Source organism: Pseudorasbora parva, chromosome 23 (genome assembly GCF_024679245.1).
Source record: "Pseudorasbora parva isolate DD20220531a chromosome 23, ASM2467924v1, whole genome shotgun sequence".
Classification (NCBI taxonomy): domain Eukaryota; kingdom Metazoa; phylum Chordata; class Actinopteri; order Cypriniformes; family Gobionidae; genus Pseudorasbora; species Pseudorasbora parva.
The window spans coordinates 26,554,656-26,579,237 of NC_090194.1; the positions used below are offsets into that span (position 1 = coordinate 26,554,656).

Below are 24,582 nucleotides of genomic sequence, written 5' to 3' on the forward strand. Positions count from 1 at the left end.
CTACTTAGTAAAAATCGTAGTAACAGTCTGTATCAGCAGGTCACACTTTTAAAAAAATTCTCATTATCATTTAACTATTGACTACGACTTTTGCCACAATAATTGATTACTGATTACTGCTTATTAATAGTTAGTAAGGTAGTTGTTAAGCTTAGGTATTGGGTTTAAGGGATGTAAATTATGATCATGCAGAATAAGGCATTTATATGTGCTTTATAAGTACTAATAAATGGCCAATATCTGAGTAATATGCATGCTAATAAGCAACTAGTTATAGTAGGTAATAGTTAGCCTGGATGCCAGCCGAAACATAGCCCCGCCCACAACACTTTTAGGTCGGGCAGTTCGGTCTGGTCTCGATTTATAGAGGAGTAATTATCCCCGAACAGAAACTGTTCGGTAGGGTTGGGAATCGTGAGAAATTTTTCGGTTCCGGTTCCGGTTCCGATTCCGCCTAACGATTCCGGTTCCGATTCCGGTTCCATTAAAATTATTAAACAAATAGTGGTAAAGGAAAAAGGCACAATACGCAACTTTAAACAATACTTTTTTGTGTTTATTACTTGCTCTCAAAAGAATTTACAGGTTGGCAATGTCAAAAAAAAGTCCTGTACTATACATATATTACAGGATTAATCGAGCCATATGGAATTTATGGAAATTAAAATAAACATGTTCAAATTTACACCTGAAATTCTTATTACATTTTCTCTCTCTGTTTTAGGGATGTTAACCGATGACTGTTTGACCGATGGTTGACCGTCAACGTTAACCGATCAAAGTTGTCTGTTAAAAAAAAAAAAGTGATCTCTAAATTAGTCTATTATAGACAGTGGACTAAACGCTACTACAGTTAGCCGTCTCATTCCAAAATCTTTTTGTGTGAAGTGAACATATCCCTCGCGCTCAATTTTTCATAACTCTCCTGTTTGTACTTAATAAACCAATAAAAACATTTGGTGCGAGGTCGCAGCGTTTGCGCGCTCACAAGGTTTGCAAAAAGTAAACAGTTAGAGCCAGAGCAGACGACAGTATGAAGCGTGCATTCCGCATAAGATGGGCTTACATTTGGAAATATATATATATATACACACATTTCAGTGGTAACACATAAGGTGTTGATCGTCTTTCTTTATTATTGTTAGCACTAACTTACCTCGAACCAAAGCGGCGTCTCTTCAGAGCTGTCATTTTCTTAAATGAGCCGCGGCAATGTTTCAAATGAGCTCATAACGCTAGACAAATGCCTTTATTTTCAACGCGATCAGCTTGTACCCAAACCATTTCGAAACTAATGAGCCATTGTCCTTGGATTACAAACAAGCTCCTCGGCGCCGCGTTTGCGGGACTCGCGCTGTGGGGGATTTTAAAAAAGTGACGTGAGGGGAAAGGAGGCGGCAGCGCTAGGACAGTGTGAGTGTGAGTATATGTGTGTGTGTGTGTGTGTGTGTGTGTGTGTGTGTGTGTGTGTGTGTGTGTGTGTGTGTGTGTGAGAGAGAGAGAGAGAGAGAGAGCGGGAGCGCGGGAGCGCGGCTCGCGGCTATACTCCCAGCGCTTCGCACACACATTGCACCAGAACCGTTTTCGGAACCGACACTCAGGAATTTCGCGCGGTTCCGGTATTTTTCAAAAATCAGTATCGGTTCTGCATAAGAACCGGTTCTCGGTTCCCAACCCTACTGTTCGGACCAATGAAATCATCAGGGCGGGCTTTAGACGATGACGGACAGATGATAAACAGTAACGTAATCATGCACGTCATCAAAGGGGTTTGGATTATATTTGTTCGAATCCTAAACGGAGAGCTTGTTTGTATATGCATTCACCTTCACAATTTCTCTCAGAAATGATGATCATGTTGGGTAATTACTCTGTTTATCATTAAATTATTTTTTTTTTTTACAAAACCGGCAAAGATCGTTTATTCCAGCGCACGTGCAGACAGGGTTGCCAAGTTTTACAACAAAATCTGCCAACTACTACCCCTAAACAATAGCTTCTCGGGGGGTTCTCCGGAAAAAAAAATGGCGTTTGGGGGGTAAAATGTGTGTTATTTTGGCAATGTCGCCTGCTAAAATTCGCACTCATGGGTCTATATATCACATAATAGTCGCTTCAACCCGTGGAAAAAAACGCGGACCTGGCAACACAGTGCAGTTGAGCTCTGTTGACATTTGACAAATAGCGTAATGCATCGCTTTGATTGGTTGTAGCTCTATCCAATTGATGTCTTTCCTGGTTCGGTTGAAACACACCCCATGATCACAGCCCAATGGAGTAGTTTCAGACTCATATTCTCACTAGAATTTAGTATGACCATGTCAGGCTAGTTAATAGTGAGAATTGGTCCCTAAAGATTGACTATTATTTATATAAATTTTCCCCTTGAATAAAATTTCAATGTATATATTTTTATAGCCTGTTGACTTAGTATTAGCGCTGTCAAATCAATTCATTACGATTGCTTTCAAAATAAAAGTTTGTGTTTACATGTGTTGTGTAAATATATATAATACACAAAATTTTATACACACACGCACACACACACACACACAAGCCAGATATATTTAAGAAATATATATAATATATTTCTTAGTAAAATTTATATATATATATATATATATATATATATATATATATATATATATATATATTATATTATATTTAGTAATATATATTTTCTTAAATATACCTGGCACGTGTGTAAGTGTATATGTATGTATGTATATATATATATATATATATATATATATATATATATATATATATATATATATAACACATTTTTCTTAAATATAACTACATGCATGTGTGTATACATAATTTTTATACACGACACATGTAAACACAAACTTTTATTTTGCGTACAAATAAATTGTTTTGAAAGGACTACTGACAGGAATACAAACACACACACTCACATTATCGTTATTTAAAAATATTCATCCCTGTAAAGTTGAATATATTACATAATTATATTTAATATTATTATACAACGCAGCAATATGCTATGATTGTCATATTCAATATTATGGGATTGAGTTTCTAGCATTTTTAATGCATGCAGTTAACGTGATTTACAATTACTCATAGCATGATGTAAGATTGTGGCCACACCGCCCATCCCTAGTCCCAGTAAAACGTAACCTTCATGTGTCTGTGAAAATGTGTGAACTGCAGGGAGATTATGCATTGGGATTTGTCCTTTAGGGTCTAATAGTTGTAAACAGCTGGGTTGTGTGGTGTTATGAGCTGTTTGCCTTCCCACAAGCACCCTGTTCCTTTTGTACTGTTTTTTTTTTGCCCGTTTAATCACCCTTTCTTCTTTGCTGTTTCTTTTCAAATTCAAATTTAAGAAAGCTTTACTCAAAAATGAATTACCATGTGTTTCAGCATCCAGCCCTGGCCCGTTGCGGATCTCCATTGTGCGGCCGCTGGCTTTTCAAAACTCCTTATTCTCTCGCTGAACTCGTTTTCTCTGTTATTTACGTTACACTGACCTCAGCCTTCAGAGCCGATTTGTATCAAAATTGTCAGAGTGGCGTGAAGACGCAGCAGGGCTACAGTCATTCTGCGTCACACACTCGTGAAGTTCACACAAACACACACACACACACACACACACACACACACACACACACACACGTAGCGGCCTAGTCTAGACTCGCATCCCCAGACGTAGTCAGTAAAATGATGACGAGGATGCTATAGGAAGTGAACGAGCAGGTGTGTGTGTGTGTGCGTGCGTTTGTGTGTGCGTGCGTTTGTGTGTGTGTGTGCGTGTGTGCGTGTGTGCGTGTGGAGATATGCAGTTCTCCTCATGAATAGAGGAACCAAATCGGAGAAGACTCCCGCACAAAGACCCCCTGCGGATCCGTGAGGGCATCCCCGCTCTGATTTGTGTCCATCACAATAGAGCAGATGAAATAAGGAGCAGAAAGAAGCGTTCATTTTTCTTGTCCTGCGTCTGCCTGCGTCGCGGTCAGCCTTTCGAGATGGATGGATGACGCTGAATGCGAGAGGTCAGGTATTTAACCCTGCCCTCTTCGTGATTGCAGGAAAGCACGCATCTTAATTGAGAGACCAACAGCATCTCATTCTCCTGATTAAGCACATGCAAAATGAAATCTTTTTTAAATTGACAAATGGATCCTACTCACAGACTGATATAATCATAAATCTAGCTCTATTTTTTTCTTACATTTTTAAAATAAAATGTACATTTATAACGCTATACTTTGTATTATATTACCTTGCCATTAAATTACACTAAACTAAACTGCGGTGTACGGCCATTTTTTAATTTCTCTCTCTTCTGAGCAACGCAGTTAGTTATTTGTATAGACAAGCAGAGCACGCTGTTCACGCGAGCTGACATGACTACAAGCAGTTCTGTTTAAAATGCTGAACGCTCCATCACTGCATGTGAGTTTAATCTGTGTTTTTTCACTAATCCTACACCAGAACTTCCTGTAAATGGTCTGAAAGTCCGAACTATACAGAAAATGCTTTCACACAAGAAACGAACCGAACCTTTGTTCTGTTTGGTCCGGACCGAGACTACCTCTTTTCGTCGGACCAAATTTCGTCTGTTATGTCCGGACCATGGTCCGAGGGAGGTTTCACACCTGTAATTTTGGTTCGTACCAAACTGAAAAGTCCGAAAATCCGGACCAAACAAGGTAGGTGTGAAAGCACCCTATGATAACTTCACCTCCTGAGAGCCTCATATATGTGAAAAGGGTTCATAAGGGCAGGTCAGGAACCCTGATTAAATTAGTTTCTTAGGGGTATTTATACAGCATGGCAAAAAAATTACATTATGACATTATCATTTTACTTGATGTATACATGTCATGTACTAAATGCAAAATCACGTATTGGTTCGAAAGAGAGATATTCAACAAATAAACATGCTAAATATCAAAATATCTTTTGCACAGAACTATTACCGAGATCTTTAAATTTGGGCAGTGACTTTGAGACTTGAGACTTTGCAGTGTCAGCATGTTGAAACTCTCATGATGGTGTTAATTTTTATTTTATTTTAATGAACTAGTCTGCCTCACTAATCAATTAGCTTCTAGGACGACTAATCTGCCCATTCTTTTTCCTGATGCCCTCAGGCTATGTGTGTGTTTCCTTGGCCTCTGAGATTTGACAGGCCTTTTTGTTTTATCAAGGCAGAGGAAGACGTGCCCTCAGGGGCCGAGCCCTAATAATGCCACCTTTGACCTTCCGCTGACTTTGTTCCTGTTTAAAATCTACATACGGTTTTCGCTCATTAGTTGTGTGCGGTGAGTGAGGTTTTTTTTTTTTCAACAGAGCTGGTTTGGGGCTGTTTCTTGGTTCTTGGGGGCTGTGCCTGTTTTAGATGCTCCATTGAACATCAATAGTGGGAGAACAGGGCGTTTGCCGCACTTTATTGGGTCTTTTAAGGGCCTCCGGCTGGGGTACCGTAGAAAGGTCTGAATCATTTTAGCGAATCAGTTCGTTAGGACCGTTCAGATTAATTTGAGTGTTCACAAATTCCCGGCATGGCAGTGGTTGTGATTGCTGTATTCTTTTCCCACTCGTTTGGCTCAGAGATCAGTGTCTGCTGGGGCAGGTGGTTGTGATGTAGGTTAGCAACGAGTGTCTGTAAGCTTTTGCCCCGAGCCGTGTAAACAACTCCCTCATGCTGCTGTGTGTGTAAAGGAGAACTGAAGGAGCGCGTCCAGCCTCCCAGAAGCCTCAGTAAACAAACAAACATCCACCTCTGTTTCCAGGCCTGCGAGGTGTGTTGTCCATGTTGGCTGCATCCCAATTCACATACTTCTGCCCTGTAAAAGTAAATAATGGAAAAGTACGCACTTTTTGAGTGTGTAGTACGTCAGTATTGCATCTCATAAAATTGCATCACATTTTTATGTTTATAAACTATTCTGGATTGCATTCCTTGTTGTTTTTATACATTTTTAAGGGTAATATTTACCTAAATGCACAGATTTAGACTAGGCATGGGGACTGTATGACATCACAAAATTATCAATATTATCACAATATTATTGGGGTGGCAGTGGCTCAGTGGTTCATGTAGGTTGTCTACAAACCAGAAGGTTGGTGGTTCAATCCCCGGTTCCACCTGAAGTGTCGAAGTGTCCATGAGCAAGACACCTAACCCCAGCTGCTCCCGACGAGCTGGATGGCGCCTTACATGGCTGACATCGCCGTCGGTGTATGAATGGGTGAATGTGAGACTGCCATGTTGCAGTCCATTTATGACGATTTTGTTAAAATGAGATGTTGTTTGGGATTTGAACTTGCTGTTCATCTTTGGCTCAAAGCCACTTACTGCAGACTTTTCTTTTCTGAAGCTTCATGTTGATTTCGAGTGAGAAAAAAAATATTTAAACTCAAAACAACATTTTGTCCAATTATTCCCCATAGTTATTAAAGGTAATAAAGGGTTAGTTCACCCAAAAAATAAAATCCTCTCATTAATTATGTACCCTAATGTTGTTCGACACCCAGAAGACCTCCGTTTATCTTTGTGTCTCTGTTTATCAGACACAAATGAAGATATTTTTGTTGAAATCCGATGCCTCAGACAGGCCTTCATTGACACCAATGTAATTTCCTCTCTCAAGACCCATAAAGGCACTAAATACGTCGTTACAAAGCCCATCTCTACAGTAATTTTATGAAGCGACGAGAATAGTTTTTGTGTGGAAAAAAACAACGAAATAACGACTTGCATAGTTATCGCGCGTCAAACTGCTGAAATGACTTGGCATTGGCGATCCGAATCATGAATCAATACGCTGATTCATAACCGTTCTAAACATTGTTTTGAATTCGGCGCATTACTATACAAGTCGTTATTAATTTTTTTTGCTCACAAAAAACTATTCTCGTCGCTTCATAAAATTATTGTAGAGATACGGTAGTGGGATGGGCTTTGTAACGACGTCTTTAGTGCCTTTTATGGGTCTTGAGAGAGGAAATGACATTTTTGTCAATAAAATCCTTTCTGAGCTATCGGATTTAAACAAAAATATCTTCATTTGTTTTCCGAAGATGAATGGAGGTCTTACATTGGAGGGGTGAGGGCATGAATGGAGGGGTGTTGAATGACATGAGGGTAAGTAATTAATGAGAGAATTGTAATTTTTGGGTGAACTAACCCTTTAAAGGGGAGGTGAAATGCTGTTTCATGCATACTGAGCTTTTTACACTGTTAAAGACTTGGATTCCCATCCTAAACATAGACAAAGTTTTAAAAACTAATGTTGGACGTTTGATAGAGTATTTACGCGCGCGTGACTAGAGCGAGAGAGAGGAAATGCACGCCCATAGACAGACTCTCAGGTGCAGATCCAGTCCTCCGTGAAGACTTATGTCGCGCGCCGCGCTCCACTTTATTCCTATGGGTGACGTCAAGTGACTTCAACGCTTCAGCACAGCATTCCGGGAAGGCAGCACTGCATTTGAACCGATTTGAACGCAGAAATGACAGGAAGCTTCAGGGCATCGCTTCAGTCGCGTCTCAAAGTGGATTTCCACGCCACTGCTGTCACAGGACTTCACCAAATCATACCAAAGAAGTGTGTTTTTGACGGAGCGGTCCCAGCGATAAAGGTTCGGTCCTGCTTTGGAAGCAGCCGGTGAGTAAATCTGCTTCAAATGTCTGTGCTGTTGGCTATCGTCACGTGAGTAAACATCAGTAAACGACACGATCGCGTGCTTCGTCATTCAAATGCGCTAACGGTTACTCCATTGTTGTTCTGTATAACGTTACACTAGTCTGACTCCGACGTGCAAAACCGTTTTGCTTGCTACTGCTAAGGTCTAGTCGCATACAATAGTCCATAAACCGAATCATGTCCTCATAAACTGAGAGTAAAGACACACAAATGTTGACAGGCCCCTAAATACAGTACATACCACAGAGACGGACGTCCTGATTTTGCCGTTTCTCCTGTTCAATTTATTTCTGCCTCAGATTTGATTGTGGATCATTATCTGTATTAGCTGAGATAGCGATGGGTTTCTCCTCGCTTGAGGACGTCACCGCTTTGTGCACATTCGTGATTCTTTAGCTCCGCCCACACGATACGCCTCCAGGCGCTCGTTTTTTTTCCGGAAAGACTCGGAACAGCCCATATTTCTTTTGTAAATATAATAAAACTTAAGACTTTTCGGAGATATGAAGGATGCAATACTACTCTATAGGTACTCAAGATTGACATGAGATTGACTGAAACTGAGTGTTTCACCCCCCCTTTAAGGTCAAAGTGAACATGCGTGTGTTCGCAATACAACAGTGGGTGATGGCCATGAAGACGGCTCGGCAGATTTGAAGTGTTTGCCCCTATTGCAACAACTTTCAGATTTCAACTGATTTTGTCCTTTTAAAAGGCTAAAAAATCTTCCAAGCGCTGGCACTTCCTTTGACTGAGTGCCAATGTCAACGAAAAAAACGTTGCGCACTGCGCCAGACTGAGGCTTGCTGGACAGGATTAACTGCGAGTTTTCAAAATCGTGATAATCAAACACGGGTTTTAATGATAATTACATTTTTATTGTCAGTAGTACATTTTATCGCGGTTTATTGTGAAACCAGTAATTGTCCTATCCCTAATTTAGACTAAAAATCCATCCATTTATTTGTTTATTGTATATGTGAAAGTAATTTTTACATTTATATGTATAAGGTGCATTACCATTCAGAAGTTTGGAGGTAAATTTTAATGATTTTTAAAAGAAGTATTTTATGCTCCCCAATGCTACATTTACTTTGATCACAAATGGAGTAAAATCATTAAAGGTCCCATTTTCATTAAAATCATTAAAGGTCCCGTTCTTCGCGTGTTTTCGAAGCTTTGATTATGTTTACAGTGTGCAATATAGCATGAGTTCATGTTTCGCGTGTAAAAAAACACAGTATTTTTCACACAATTGACTTATCTGTACAGCGCTGTTTCCTCTGTCCTAAAAACGGCCTGATGATTTCCTTGTTCTATGAAGTCCCTCCTTCAGAAAGACGTAACGAGTTCTGATTGGGCCAGCGCTTCCCGTGTTGTGATTGGACAGCAGCTTAGCGCACTTTGCCCGGAAAGGTCCCGCCTCTTACCATAACGGGGAGGCAAGCGCTGAATGCGCGCTCTTCTCCACGTGGGAGAGCAACAAGACCACGCCCCCTTTTTTGTGTGTTCTTGTGGGCGGAGGGTTAGTCAACAAACGGTTCTAGTGACGTCATTACATCCCTGCACTTCCTGCTGTAGTCCAAACCGGCTGTTCGCTGTAGGCTTTTTAAGGGAACTTTTGTTAAATGAAATATTTTGCTTGGCATTGAACTTTGAGCATTATAATTTTACAGGTATTATTTATGCTCTAACAGCAACATTACACACTAACTAAAGTTTGAAAGATGGAATCGCGAAGAACGGGACCTTTAATATTTAAAAAAAAAAAAAAAATTCCTCCTTAAAGCACTTTTTAAACTGTTTAAAAACATATTTTTATGCATTTAAAAAAATAATTTATTGTCCAATTACTTCAGTCTTTAGTGTCACATGATCCTTCAGAAGTTCTAATGTTATTTATGGAAGTATTGATTTGAAAATGAAGAAAAATCGTACTTACTCAACTTTTGAGCAATAGCGTTTTTATAATTTCTTATTATAGTGATACATTTGCTGCAGTAATAAAATCTTTTTTATATATATATATATATATATATATATATATATATATATATATATATATATATATATGAAGGCATAAAAACAGTTTCCCACTTTACGTGAAGCATGGTGTCGTTAAAAAAATACATAGAGATCTGGGTTTTCCGTCATGCAAAATGGGTTTGATATCTAATATCAATTAGATATAATTTTTTTTTTATAAAAATCAATTTCTAAATAGAAATGTTTTCTATTCCTGTCCATCAATCAGAGCTGTCTTACCATAACGGGGTAAGACAGCTCTGTGCGGTATGTCTAAGTGCGGTATGTCCCTGTGAAGTCCATGTCATCTCATTCACAGGTTTAGTTTGTTTGTTCCTGACCCGCTGTATCATCTCTCTTTCGTTACGGTTAATTTAGCAGTCACATGAAGAACCGGGAGCATCTCGGCAGGCAGATCGGTTTACGCCGGACAGATTTAGATTCCTCAGCGGCCCGACGTTGTTTTCGAGTTCAGTTAATCAGAGCACACAGGCTCTGTCCTGTACCCTGCGTTCATGCCAGCATGTGCTCTATCACGACTGCAGTGTAATCTGTGTCATTAGTTTGTGGCCCAGATGACACTTTTGATAACACTGTGAATCATTCTGAATCAGGAATTCTGAATCCAGTCATTAGCCCAGCATGAATTTCTGTGTTTGAAGAGGGGAAACTTGACTCATTTGATTTAATGAGATGGTTCTCAATGGAGTGCCTCTTCCTCCTGCCAGCTGTCGTGTCCAGTGTGTGTTTGTATGTATGTAATGTGAGCGTGTGTGTTCATTCCTGAACTTCTGCTCATCGTTAGTCACCCCACAGGCTGCTGGAAGTGCTAATGGGAACACAGAACACACACACACACACACACACACACACACACACACACACACACACACACACACACACACACACACACACACACACACACACACACACACACACACACACACACACACACAGCAGCTCTGTGCAGGATGTGCTCAGGCAATATGATCTGTATCCGTGAGATCAGAGTTTTTCATCTCTGTTCAAATGCACTGAAGCCCCAGAGTTAAATTCTCATTAGAATTACCTTCATTTAAAAAAAAAAATTATCTGAGGAAAAATAAATGTGAAGCTCTCGCATCTGTGCATCTTTACTGTGACCAAGTGTGTGTAATGCATATGCATCCTATTATGTAATATGTATCATCTCTCTCTCTCTCTCTCTCTCTCTCTCTCTCTCTCTCTCTCTCTCTCTCTCTCTCTCTCTCTCTCTCTCTCTCTCTCTCTCTCTCTCTCTCTCTCTCTCTCTCTCTCTCTCTCTCTCTCTCTCTCTCTCTCTCTCTCTCTGTGTGTGTGTGTGTATCTGTGTGTGTGTGTGTATATATATATATATATATATATTATATACACACTCACCTAAAGGATTATTAGGAACACCTGTTCAATTTCTCATTAATGCAATTATCTAATCAACCAATCACATGGCAGTTGCTTCAATGCCTGTAGGGGTGTGGTCTGGTCAAGACAATCTCCTGAACTCCAAACTGAATGTCAGAATGGAAAAGAAAGGTGATTTAAGCAATTTTGAGCATGACATTGGCACTCAGTCTGGCACGCGTTGGTACCAGACTAAGTATTTCACAATCTGCTCAGTTACTGGGATTTCAACGCACATCCATTTCTAGGGTTTACAAAGAATAATGTGAAAAGGGAAAACATCCAGTATGCGGCAGTCCTGTTGGCGAAAATGGCTTGTTGATGCTATTGCTCAGAGGAGAATAGGGCGACTGATTCAAGCTGATAGAAGAGCAACTTTGACAGAAATAACCACTCGTTACAACCAAGGAATGCAGCAAAACATTTGTGAAACTACAACACGCACAACCTTGAAGCAGATGGGCTACAGCAGCAGACGACCCCACCGGGTACCACTCATCTCCACTACAAATACCAAAAAGAGGCTACAATTTGCACAAGCTCATTCAAATTGGACAGTTGAAGACTGGAAAAAAATGTTGCCTGGACTGATGAGTCTCGATTTCTGTTGAGACATTCAGATGGTAGAGTAAGAATTTGACGTAAACAGAATGAGAACATGGATCCATCATGCCTTGTTACCACTGTACAGGCTGGTGGTGGTGGTGTAATGGTGTGGGGATGTTTTCTTGGCACACTTTAGGCCCCTAAGTGCCAATCGGGCATCGTTTCAATACCACGGCCTACCTGAGTATTGTTTCTGACCATGTCCATCTCTTTATGACCACCATGTACCCATCCTCTGAAGGCTGCTTCCAGTAGGATAATGAACCATGTCACAAAGCTCGAATCATTTCAAATTGGTTTCTTGAACATAACAATGAGTTCACTGTACTAAAATGGCCCCCACAGTCACCAGATCTCAACCCAATAGAGTATCTTTAGGATGTCGTGGAACGGGAGCTTCGTGCCCTGGATGTGCATCCCACAAATCTCCATCAACTGCAAGATGCTATCCTATCAATATGGGCCAACATTTCTAAAGAATGCTTTCAGCACCTTGTTGAATCAATGCCACGTAGAATTAAGGCAGTTCTGAATACGAAAGGGGGTAAAACAGTATAAGTATGGTGTTCCTAATAATCCTTTAGGTGAGTGTGCGTAAATATATATATATGAAAATGTGTTTGTGTTTTGGCATACATGACAGTTGATTGACAGTTGGATTCGGCATACATGACAGTTGATTGATTTGATCGTTTGATTGATTTAATAGATACTTTATTATTTTATTATTCTGGCATTTTTATTTATTATTATTATTATTATTATTATATCTTTTTTAATATGTTTTATTATCATATGTTCATTAATAGCTGTGTTAAGATATATGACGTTAATCCAATCAAAAATGAAAAGTTTGTTTCAAATTACATTTTTGAGAGTAGAAGACACGATCAGTTTACTCAAGATGCCGGATTGGTCATTCCAGACTGACTTGTATGTTTTTATTGAAAGTTGTTGTACCACCAATATGTAACTTGTCAAACATATTTTGTTGGAATGTACTGCTTTGTCACTAGGCAAACGTCTTTAATGGATGTTTAAAAAAAGGGTTTTTCTTCTTTTTTCAAATATTGAAATGAAAAAATCTCATATAATATTTGTTATATTTATGTGAGAGGGTTATCAGTTTTTTTTAAAGTTTTTTTTTTGTATGTCCATTTTTTATATGATCTTGCCATGAAAATAGCCACAAATGCTGATATGGCAATACATCATTTTTTTAAAATATGTATTTATTTTATCTCATTTTTATTTAGTATTTTATTTGTTTTAAGTATTTGTATTAGTATTACTTATTTGTATTAACTGCAGAACACATTTCTTTATAATGGTTATCCACCATAATATTGGTAAATACTGTAACTATTTTTTGTTGTTGTTGTTGTTGTTGTTGTTGTTGTTGTTGGTCAGTACATCACAGTCTTTAACCTCCCTGCCCTGGTTCTGTCTTCTCTTTCCAGCAGGCTAATGAAGCCCTTCACCACCAGCACCAGGTGGCCCCAAACAGCCTGCTGCCACTGCTGAACTCTGAGCCACAGGACCAGAAGCCTGTGATGCCCATTCCGCTGGACCACAAGCCCCCTGTCAGCGCAGCCGAGCTTCTCAAGGACAATGTAGCCAGCGGAACGGGGGGAGGAGGGGGTGGGAATGCTGGAGGGGGCGGTCCGATGCCCGTGGTCAAGAAAGAGCACAAGAGCAAGACGCCATTCATCTGTGGCTACTGCAACAAGGCCTTCCGTGACAGCTACCACCTTCGCCGCCATGAGTCCTGCCACACCGGCATCAAAATGGTGTCCAGACCCAAGAAGACGGCGCAGGCGGCGCCCACCATGGTCCCGCTCATCTCCACCATGCCCCGCGAGACCACGGGTGACCCTTCCTACATCTCAACCGTCACTGGCATCCTCTCCACGGCGACCACTTCCACGTCCTCCGCATCCACCGTCATGTCCCCGACGTCCATGTCCAACGTGACCCATCACAGTGCTCCCAAAAAGCCACCCAAGCCCGTAAAAAAGAACCACGGCTGTGAAATGTGCGGGAAAGCCTTCCGGGACGTTTACCATCTGAACCGCCACAAGCTGTCGCACTCGGACGAAAAGCCATTCGAGTGTCCTATATGCCAGCAGCGCTTTAAGAGGAAAGATCGCATGACGTACCATGTGCGCTCACACGACGGAGGCGTCCACAAACCCTACGTCTGTTCTGTGTGCGGAAAGGGCTTCTCAAGGTACGTGGGGCTTTTGCATTTCTTCTAAACTGGTTAATATTTACTCAGTGTGTTTGATTTAGAAGTTAGGGATCAGAATTTAATGGTTCCGGTTAAGATTCCAATGAACAATTCGGGTTCTTTAATGATTCTTTTGAGGAAGCCTCTCCCTTGATCATCAAAAGTTAATGGTTTAAAAATCATCCAGGTGGATGCTGCACATTGGTGGTGGTTAAGGAGATTCCCCCTTCTATGTTAAGCGCTTTGAGTGCCTAGAAAAGCGCTATATAAATGTAACAAATGAAAACTAAATGAAATGTTGTTGTAAGGTTTTTTTTTTAAATAAATGAGTACTTTTATTCAGCAAGGATGCATTAAATTGATCAAAAGTTACATTAAATACATTTGTTACGATAGATTTCTATTTAATTTTTTGCACTTTCCGTTCATCAAACTAATTCGGTTTCCACCAAAGTATTAAGCTGAACAACTGCTACATAACAAATTTGCCATCAAAGGCATAAATTACATTTTAAAATGCTGATTTAAGTCCTAAACTGGTTTAAAACTAATTTGTGAGTCTTTTTCACCGATTCATTTAAAAAGATCCAGCTCATTAGTCTAAGAAAAAACATTATTTTTAAACTATTTCAACCAGTATTTGAATTAGACTACAAGCTCAGATCTGAGATAAAATGTATCATTTTGCATGGTCGTTTCTGTAGTTCAGTATAATCTATAATAAAACCTAACATCATGATTGTTTTTAGTTTTCTGATTCTGAATGAGACCGTTTCTCTTTTCAGATCTCTACAAATAGCACTATATTTTTGACTTTTGATTAATGCTTAAATGTATACATTAATATCAAATGTTAAAAGTAATAGCTAATTTCCATACCAGATAAAACGAGGCTGTTTGTGGATTCTGATGATGTCAGTGCATTTAATACTGTCTGTTGAAATATGTGTTCAAGGCTTGAGCTGAATCCACCATCTGCTGTTCTGATGATGTTAATTTTGTCTCGTTCCTATTGGCTGCCGCTGGCTGATTTATAGTTGTTGTGAATGGATCTGACTGGCTTCCTTTGTAGGGCCCAGCATGCCGAGGGTCTGCGTGAACAGAAGGAGGAGGGGGTGCTCTTATTCCTCTGTTATTCCCTCCTGTTTGTTCTGTCTTAGAGGATCAGTGCTGAGGTTTCCTTTGAGTCACTCAGGGGCCGCAGACACACGGCTGCTTTAGGAGTCTCGTCTATAATGTCTCTGAATATCTAGAAAAGCATCAGAGAGGCCTCACTATCCCTGAAATTAATCCTCGGATTATTAATCACGCACTGACACAAGTCAAAGCACAGAGATGAAAAGAGCTGTTTTTAGAGCTCTAGCTGTTCCTGAGAACACCACCTGAAACAAAATGTCCCAGTCTCACTGGCAGATTGCGTCATGTTCATATTTAGTGTGTTTTGTAAACATGAATGCATGTCCCTGTTAATCTGCTTTTACTTTTATTTTGTTCCAAAAAGTTTGATTGCAAAAAAATGCTTTATGAATATGCAAGTAAGTTAAAAACATCAGAGGCAGTGTTATTTTACTGTCATCGAGATAATATTATTAGTAGGGCTGGGAGAAAAAATTAGGTTAAACAAATCATTCAGGTTTTTAAATGTGATTTTTTTTTCTTTTTTTTCTTTTTTTTCCCATCATTTCAGAATCAATATTAATTCAAAAGGATAGTTCACCCAAAAATTTTAATTTGATGTTTATCTGCTTACCCCCAGGGCATCAAATATGTAGGTGTGTTTGTTTCTTCAGTAGAACATAAATGAAGATTTTTAACTCCAACCGTTGTGAATAATACATGTTAAAGGGTTTTTTTTCTATGAGAGTCATTATAAGAGTAAAAACACACAGACATATACGAATCCATATTAAATCCTGCAGCTCGTGGCGACACATTGATGTCCTAAGAGACGAAACGATCGGTTTCTGAACAGTACACCGAACAGTATTTATGGGTTTTTTTTTTTTACCTCGTATCAGACGAATCTCATCTAGTATTCCCAATGCCATTACTTCTGCCGAAGAAGGTCAAAACTAGGGATGGGCATTTTCCCAAAATATTGTATTTGAATATTTGGGCTCATAAAAATCGAATATTCGTTTATTTAAATTAGGTATTTTGAGAAAATAAGACGTTTATTATTATTTTTATCAACATGTCGTCACCATTTCTGAACAAGCTTATGATTACGCAATGTACACAACACACTTAAGTTAAATCTTAAGGTTTTTAAAACATTAAACAGTGTGTAAAAAAAATGTGCCTAAAGAACAAAAGCATTATAAGCTCCGGCAGAGCGAGCGGAAAAAACACTAAGAAATCAGAGCGGGCCATGTTGTACCACACACACACACACACACACACACACACACACACACACACACAAGTCGTTAAAAGTTATGGTTGTCGTTGTCCTGCTTGTATTGTTTCTCATTTTCATGTTGAGAAAACTAAAATATTATTGGATGACGATATTATCAGGTGAGAAAACGTGCCACTGACAGACGTTGCGGAGACAAAGATAATGGTTAAGTGAAGTTTAAATGAAGGACTTTGTGTTTTCTGTTCTTAAACCCTCAACGAAACTGAAAGGAAGCATTTGTCTTGAGAACATTGTTGCTATCATAATTTATCTCACCCTCAATCGGGGTACAGATGCACTTACCCGCAGGTACTATACTTCTATATACTTCTTCTATACGCATATGGATGCTCAAAATTTATCGGGAGACTGCACGCTTATTGTACACGTAAGTTAATCATCGCTGCGTGCGATTGCAAAAAACACACACATAGCCTGATCACGCGGAGATTGCGCGCCTCACACAAAACCATTCAGAAGCGCAGAAATGTATTGTCAACACAGTTCTGGGATTTATCAATAAAATGGCTTAGAATCTGAATATTTCTAGCAAATATTTCTTGTTAACTAAAACTCACAGCTTCACCATTAGTAGAGAGACGCGGCCAGGTAGAATTAATTCACATACTATTAGTAATGCATTCATATACATTGTAATCTTTATTGTGCTACTTTATCTGTATCTTATTCAGAACGAGCAGAAAACTGAGAGAAATATAACAAACATAAGAACAAAAGAACTGATACTAAAGCTGTTTTGTAGGATTAATAACATCGTGGGCAGTGCTGCGTTATATGCCATAGCTGTCCCGTGCACAAGAAGACCCGAGTTCGCGTCTCAGCTCAAGGTTTAGGTTTATTTCTTTATTAATGATGTCATCAGCGACTAGTCGACCTCGACTCGACTTTCATGACATAAATGTCGACTTTAAAAAAATGGAAGTCGTTCAACCCCTAATATATATAATATCTATATGATCGTGCCGGGTTTTGACCTTCTTCGGCAGAAGTAATGGTGTTGGGATTGTGAATTTTAGATGAGATTCGTCTGCTATGAGGTAAAAAGAATAACATAAATACTGTTCGGTTTCTCACAGAAACTGATCGTTTCGTGTCTTTAGACATCAATGTGTCGCCACGACCCGCTGTTTCATATGGATTCGTATGTCTATGTGTTGTTTACTCTCATAGTGACTCTCATAGAAATACACCCCATTGACATGCATTATACGAGCAACGGTTCTTTCTACTGAAGAAACAAACACACCTACATCTTGGAAGCCCTGGGGGTAAGCAGATAAACATCAAATTTTCATTTTTTTGGTGAACTATCCCTTTAAATGAAATTGCTTTATTTTAGTTATTGCTTATAGATGAGGTGGACAGAAGTTACCCACTTTTGTTCCAACAGAGGGTGAACTGTGTCATTATCTATGAGTGTTAAGTGAAGTAGTACCCCTTTCAACCGGACGCAAGGAAGCGATTTGAGTCTACCCAGCACTTCCCATATTGTTGGCCCATTACAATATCGACATTTACTTGTTTAAATCTATTTGTGGCAGTCAATGTGATTCATCTTATACGTCATGTGCAGTCGATAGAAGTGTATGATTCAACTTTTCCCCATGGTCTAGTGTAAAAAAAAAAAAAAAAAAAAATTAAGAAACAACATTGCAAAATCGAATTGCAATACTTGTAGAATTGCTATTCATAAGAATTAACTTTTTATGTATTGTGGTTTTTATGAATTATGTAGAGAAAAGCCCAGAAAAGGATGACAAAGACACATCTCCACTCCAAATTATTGCATATATCTCACTTTTCGGTTTTGGTTCAACTTTGCCTTATAAATCGGAAGAAACAAATGGTTCCCAAAGTGAAAAAAAACTACTCATGATGTACAAAGCCTGCTGTTTCATGTTTTCATTGATGTACAAAGCCTGTACATTAAAAAAAAGTGTTTTAGGGTTTCATGACCCTTTAATGCGTCCTTGCTTAATAAACCTATTCTATATAAAACTAAATCTTCCGGACCTCAAAAGTTATAGAGTATCCCCACAATTTCTTTTTACATTTTCAGATTGCATTCACAGCAATTGGCAAGTCGCACTGCAATTCACATCTTGATTTTGGAAGATGCTTTCACAGAATTCACACTATTCAATAAACCAAACATTATAGACCAGGGGTGTCCAATCCTGCAGGTCACATTACTAGGCATATTACACTTCACACAGACACAGCTGGTACCAAAAACCAAGTAGCTTTGTTACGGTGACATTATGCTGTTTTCTTCCTTGTCATGTTTTTCATTTTTCCCTGTCTTCTCAGGCCTGACCATCTCAGCTGCCATGTAAAGCATGTTCATTCCTCAGAGAGACCTTTCAAATGCCAAGTAACGGTAAGAACCAGAACCAATTCATCCCATTTATGCAGTTGCGCCTCATGACAGTACACCTCTTGTTGCCGGTACCCAAAGAAGATATGCTTAAAGAGTTAGAGGATAGATCACCCAAAAATGAAATTTCTGTCATGATTTACTCAGCCTCATGTCATTCCAAAGACCTTTGTTCATCTCCGGAACACAAATAAAGAAATTTCTGATTCAACCTTAATTTTATGAATCACCGAGAATACTTTTTCGCGAAAAACTACCTAGAATAATGACTTTATTCAACAATTTGTTCACGTCTGTGTCAGTCTCATTGTACATTGCAAGTACATTGCAACGCTTTTGGGTTACGCCAGAGCTACACCAGAACGCCGGCTTACCATTGGCCGATGCTTTTCACATGAGCACCACGGCGTGTGTGTGATGCTGATGCAAGAGCTGACCAACTAGAGTCACATGGACTGTTTTGACGATGTTTTTACTACCTTTCTGGGCCTTTAAAGTGCTCATTAAATAGCTGTCTATGGATGGGTCAGAGCTCTAGGATTTCATCAGAAATATCTTCAATTGTGTTCCGAAGATGAACGAAGGTTTCACAGGTTTGGATCAACACGAGGGTGGGTAATTAGTGACAGAATTTTCGTTTTTAGAAGAACTAACCCTTTAAACTCCATAAAGGGGACTGAAGTAAAAAGGTTTTCCTGAAGTAAAAACGTAGAGTATGTCAGTTTGAATAATTAGTAATGATGTAAATCTACATGTCTTGTCTATAATAGGCCTGTACATCAGCCTTTGCCACCAAAGACAGACTTCGGTCACATATGATTCGGCACGAGGGGAAAGTCACGTGCAACGTGTGCGGAAAGATGCTGAGCGCTGCCTACATCACCAGCCACTTAAAAACACACGGCCAGAGCAACTTTAACAACGCCTGTAACAAAGGTAAGTGCAATATGATTGGCTGGCCCAACAGCCAATCAGCCTGTAGTCTGTAGGAAAACCTTTCCAGCTTCTCTGGGTGACTCATTTAGCTCTAACACCAACATCCTTCTATTAATACTCTGTTCCATCCTTTCTTCTCCTCTCCGAGGTCTTTGCTGTCCCTTCAGCTCCCAAACTCTCTTCCACATGCTCAAATGCACTAGTTTATGAGAGGTGACTTTGTCCTGCTCCGTTTGGAGATTTTTATAAAACCTCTCTGAGAACCAGCCAGAATGACAACAAAACTGAGTGTTACAATAGTGTCTACAATCAATTTTACCCCATTGTCTTTTATTAACAAATGTTCAGAATATTTTTTAACATCCAAAGTATCTTTAATTCAGTTATTCTGTTATTCTGAAAACTTTTTTACTTGGTCCCATCCCCAGCCTTTGACACTTGTTTGGTTTGAGAACAACGTGTTTTAAGGACTAGGGCAGAGTCGATTTTTTAAGCCCAGAACTCTTTCTAAAATGGAGGAATGGTTCCAGTTTTGAAAATTGTCTTCTGATGAAGCACAAAGAACACTGGGAGTGAAGTCTCTGTAAGGTGGGCATTAGGGCCATTAAAGCAGTTATTTTCGAGCACTTCTGTTTGGAATGATACTTAAACATGGCTGCTGTGATTCTTGAGCCAGAACCCCTTTCCCAGTAATATTGCATTTATTTCTCTGAATTGGTTTGAACTTTGGTTGTGCATTCCATCATATTTCATTGGTCATGGCATTTGATTTGTGTGTTCAGAGATTAAATTAGTCAAGCATATCAGTGGAGGAGGCCAATGCTTTGCTTTAGGCAGAAACTGCTCTGACTGAACCGGATCCTTTTTTAGAACAACAGGGTCAGGAAAGGGTCAAGGGTTAGATCTAATGCAAGGATGTAAAGCGGTACTCAGGAAATTTGTACTGTCATTTACTTTAATTAGTAATTAATTATAGTGGAGTTCCCTTCAAATTCATACTTGTGGTCTGTTTGTCTTAGATCTGTACTAGGTGCCATTATATGTTTGTTTGGATAGTTTTCATGAATTAACCCGCTGATCCCCATTCCATGATCCATCTCTCTCATGTAGTTTAGTTTTTAACATTTCTGTCTGCTTTGAAAGTGATTAGATATTTTTTTGGGTGTTTATTGTTGACTGTGATTTTTTTTATTTATTTTTATTTATTTTTTTATTCAATAGCCAAAACTATTTGTTCAGGTTTCAAAACAAATCAACAAATTCTATTGACAGCATCTGTGACCATGTTCGGTCTATACCTCGGTATTGAAGTCACAGTTCGGTACGATTTCAGTACAGCAGGTTTACAGAATTGCTTTTTATTTATTTTTATTCAACAGTGGTATATATACTAAAAAAAAATGTCTGTCCTTAAATTAATTCAAGTATAACTAAAAGTTTCTTAAAGATAATGCTGTAAACTATATAGGGAGTCCTTACTTAGGCTACACGTTATAATATTAAAGGTTAACAACAGAGCCCAACTATTAGCCTCAATTCAGTTATTTATTTTTAGATATAATAATCAACAACTCATAAGCTCCACATGAGGCAGTTTTTGCATTAAAGGTCCCGTTCTTAGCGATTCCATCTTTCAAACTTTAATTAGTGTGTAATGTTGCTGTTAGAGCATAAATAATACCTGTAAAATTATAAAGCTCAAAGTTCAATGCCAAGCGAGATATTTTATTTAACAGAAGTTCCCTTAAAAAGCCTACAGCGAACAGCCGGTTTGGACTACAGCAGGAAGTGCAGGGATGTAATGACGTCACTAGAACCGTTTGTTGACTAACCCTCCGCCCACAAGAACACACAAAAAAGGGGGCGTGGTCTTGTTGCTCTCCCACGTGGAGAAGAGCGCGCATTCAGCGCTTGCCTCCCCGTTATGGTATGGTAGCTGCTGTCCAATCACAACACGGGAAGTGCTGGCCCAATCAGAACTCGTTACGTATTTCTGAAGGGGGGACTTCATAGAACAAGGAAATCATCAGGACATTTTTAGGAGAAATGGAGGAAACAGCGCTGTACAGATAAGTAAATTGTGTGGAAAATACTGTGTTTTTTTCCCCGCGAAACATGAACTCATGTTATATTGCACACTGTAAACATAATCAAAGCTTCGAAAACACATGAAGAATGGGACCTTTAACCTCTAAATCTAATTATATATTTTTTTCTCCAATTCGTTGTTGAAGTATTAATTTATACACGGCTGTCAAATGGTGACAGATTTATTTAAACATGCATTAAATAAACAAGACATCACTAACAGGTTATGTAGAATATAATGACTATATAGGGTAATATAGTGCATATAAACTAACAGCTGTATGTGGACACTGAATGACTTGCAGGTAAATGTGATGGGGACATTGTTCTCAAGCTGTGTTTTTTTTCTGTGGTTGAAACACTGATTGATTACACGATATATTATACATTTCAGTAAGTTGTAATGCATCCTCAACATACCCTAAAGCAGCACTTGGCAACTTTTGCTCTCGGGGTCCCCCTACAGTTGGGAAAAAAATAATGTCCTCAACTACTGTCGTAAGCTCTCATCCTACAACAGGGGATGCCATCGCGCGTGCCTTTGTTGACATGACAGCCCTGACAGCCCTGAACTAGTAATGCACGGGTCGTCTCATAACCCGCGGACCCCGTATGTCTATTTAATCGTCGCGGGTGTGGGGCGGGTTGTAAAAATATATACAGTGGTGCGGGGCGGGCCAAATAACTTCATAAAAGCGTCCTGCGGGTTGGTGTTGCACTAACAGTTCCCCCTGAACACTGCAGGAGGAGTTCACATGCAGGTGTTCTTCTGGCGTCACGTGTGAAATGTCTTCATCCCAGGTACAGTCAGTGGCATGTTTCAGCATGTCATATGAATATAATTTCATGGGTTTTATTTTTTTCAAACGCCAAATAATCACGATGCTCACATTTACAAGCCAGCGTCATTATAGTAGTCTATTGGTTACCATTTTACAGAATCTATAATACTTCAATTCAATGTTTGAGTGGTAGGTAATCACCGTAACAAGCATGACAGCATCGGTCGGGCACGCCTCCTTCAGCTCACGCCAACAAGCAAACGCTGGTCCAATGTTGATCCTCGTCCTGCCTTTAATCCCATCACTTTTTCGTTACCTCTTATTGCTTTCCTCCAACAAAACCTTTTCTTTCTTATTTGTCTCTGCTGCTTTGGACATGGCTATATTATCCGACGAACAAAGTTGGGCTCGCACGTCCGAATTTAAGGAAGTGTGGGTGTTGGTGGAAGTGACGTATATGCCGTAAAGCAGTCGAATTTTGTAGTTCTTTTTGTTCTTGGGTTACTACCGGAAACCCGAAGTTTAAAAGTACGATTAAAAGCGATACAGACCCCGTCAAGCTAGGGCAGACGTGTCATTCAACCTATTGTAAGTCGATGTATCATCACAAGAGTCTTGAAAATATATTATGAAGGTTGAAAAGTTACCTAGTGCTGCTTTAAGAGATATTAATTCATGTTTATTCTTTAGGAAGAGAGGATCACTTTCACTCGCGCGCCGCCACCGTTTGAACTTAAGCGTACTATACTGTGATCAGTCACATCACATTAAAGAGCGTCAAAACAGCATTTATCAATAGAATTTTTTGAAATGGACTGAATACCTAATATGTTCGCATGGGGTACACGCTTGTACCGAACCGAAAGCCCTGTACCGAAATAGTTCAGTATGAATATGTGTACAGTTACACCCGTTTTATATATAAAATATACACAGTGAGGACAATTAATATTTAAACACACTTCTGTTTTTGCAAGTTCTCCCACTTAGAAATCATGGAGGGGTCTGAAATTGTCATCGTAGGTGCATGTCCACTGTGAGAGACTCAGCTCTTTTCAGGTTATTGCCCAGCTCCTCCCGTGTATTTCTAGGCTGATTTCTTACCTTTCTTAGGATCATTGAGACCCCACGAGGTGAGATCTTGCATTGAGCCCCAGTCCGACGGGGGATTGAGTCATGTTTAGCTTCTTCCATTTTCTAATGATTGCTCCAACAATGGACCTTTTTTCACCAAGCTGCTTGACAATTTCCCCGTAGCCCTTTCCAGCCTTGTGGAGGTGTACAATTTTGTCTCTAGTGTCTTTGGACAGCTCTTTGGTCTTGGCCAAGTTAGTTGTTGGATTCTTACTGATTGTTTGGGGTGGACTTTGTGTCTTTATGCAGCTAATGACCTCAAACAGGTTCATCTGATTTAGGATAATAAATGGAGTGGAGGTGGACATTTTAAAGGCAGACTAACAGGTCTTTGAGGGTCAGAATTCTATATAATTCACCTGTCTGATAGACCTGTCTAAATACTTATTTGCAACTGTATCATACAAATATATAGTTCAAAATCATATATTGTGATTTCTGGATTTTTTTTTAGATTATGTCTCACAGTGGACTTGCACCTACGATGACAATTTCAGCCCCCTCCATGATTTCCTCCTTGCAAAATATTTCTCTCTCTCTCTCTCTCTCTCTCTCTCTCTCTCTCTCTCTCTCTCTCTCTCTCTCTCTCTCTCTCTCGCTCTCTCTTTCTCTCTCTCTCTCATAATTTATATATTATGAGTCTTGTCTCGGTTAAAACACTTGATAATGTTATATTAATTATTTATTATATTATATTATTTTAATTATATATATTTATAAAAAGATTTTTAAAAATAATTGTTTGTAATGCCCTTACAATGGACAACATGCTGTCAATAGAGTTTAACCTGTTTTGAACCTGCAACATTTACATTACATTTAAGAAAGTTTCTTTCTGTTGAATCTGATCAAAAGGCTTGAATCTGTTTATGATGATA

The 24,582-nt window shown here is 39.2% G+C and overlaps 1 protein-coding gene across 3 annotated transcripts in view; it reads left to right on the plus strand.

Moving 5' to 3' along the window:
* The window catches only part of vezf1a (vascular endothelial zinc finger 1a), a 44,524-nt gene that overhangs the window by 18,538 nt on the left and 1,404 nt on the right, over nt 1-24,582 (plus strand). For all 3 annotated transcript variants that reach the window (XM_067432613.1, XM_067432611.1, XM_067432612.1), the window contains exons 2-4: nt 13,196-13,965; nt 18,698-18,767; nt 19,535-19,700. In XM_067432613.1, coding sequence (XP_067288714.1) covers nt 13,289-13,965; nt 18,698-18,767; nt 19,535-19,700 — 913 coding nt within the window. In that variant the 5' untranslated portion in view covers nt 13,196-13,288. The remainder of the gene's footprint in view (nt 1-13,195; nt 13,966-18,697; nt 18,768-19,534; nt 19,701-24,582) is intronic.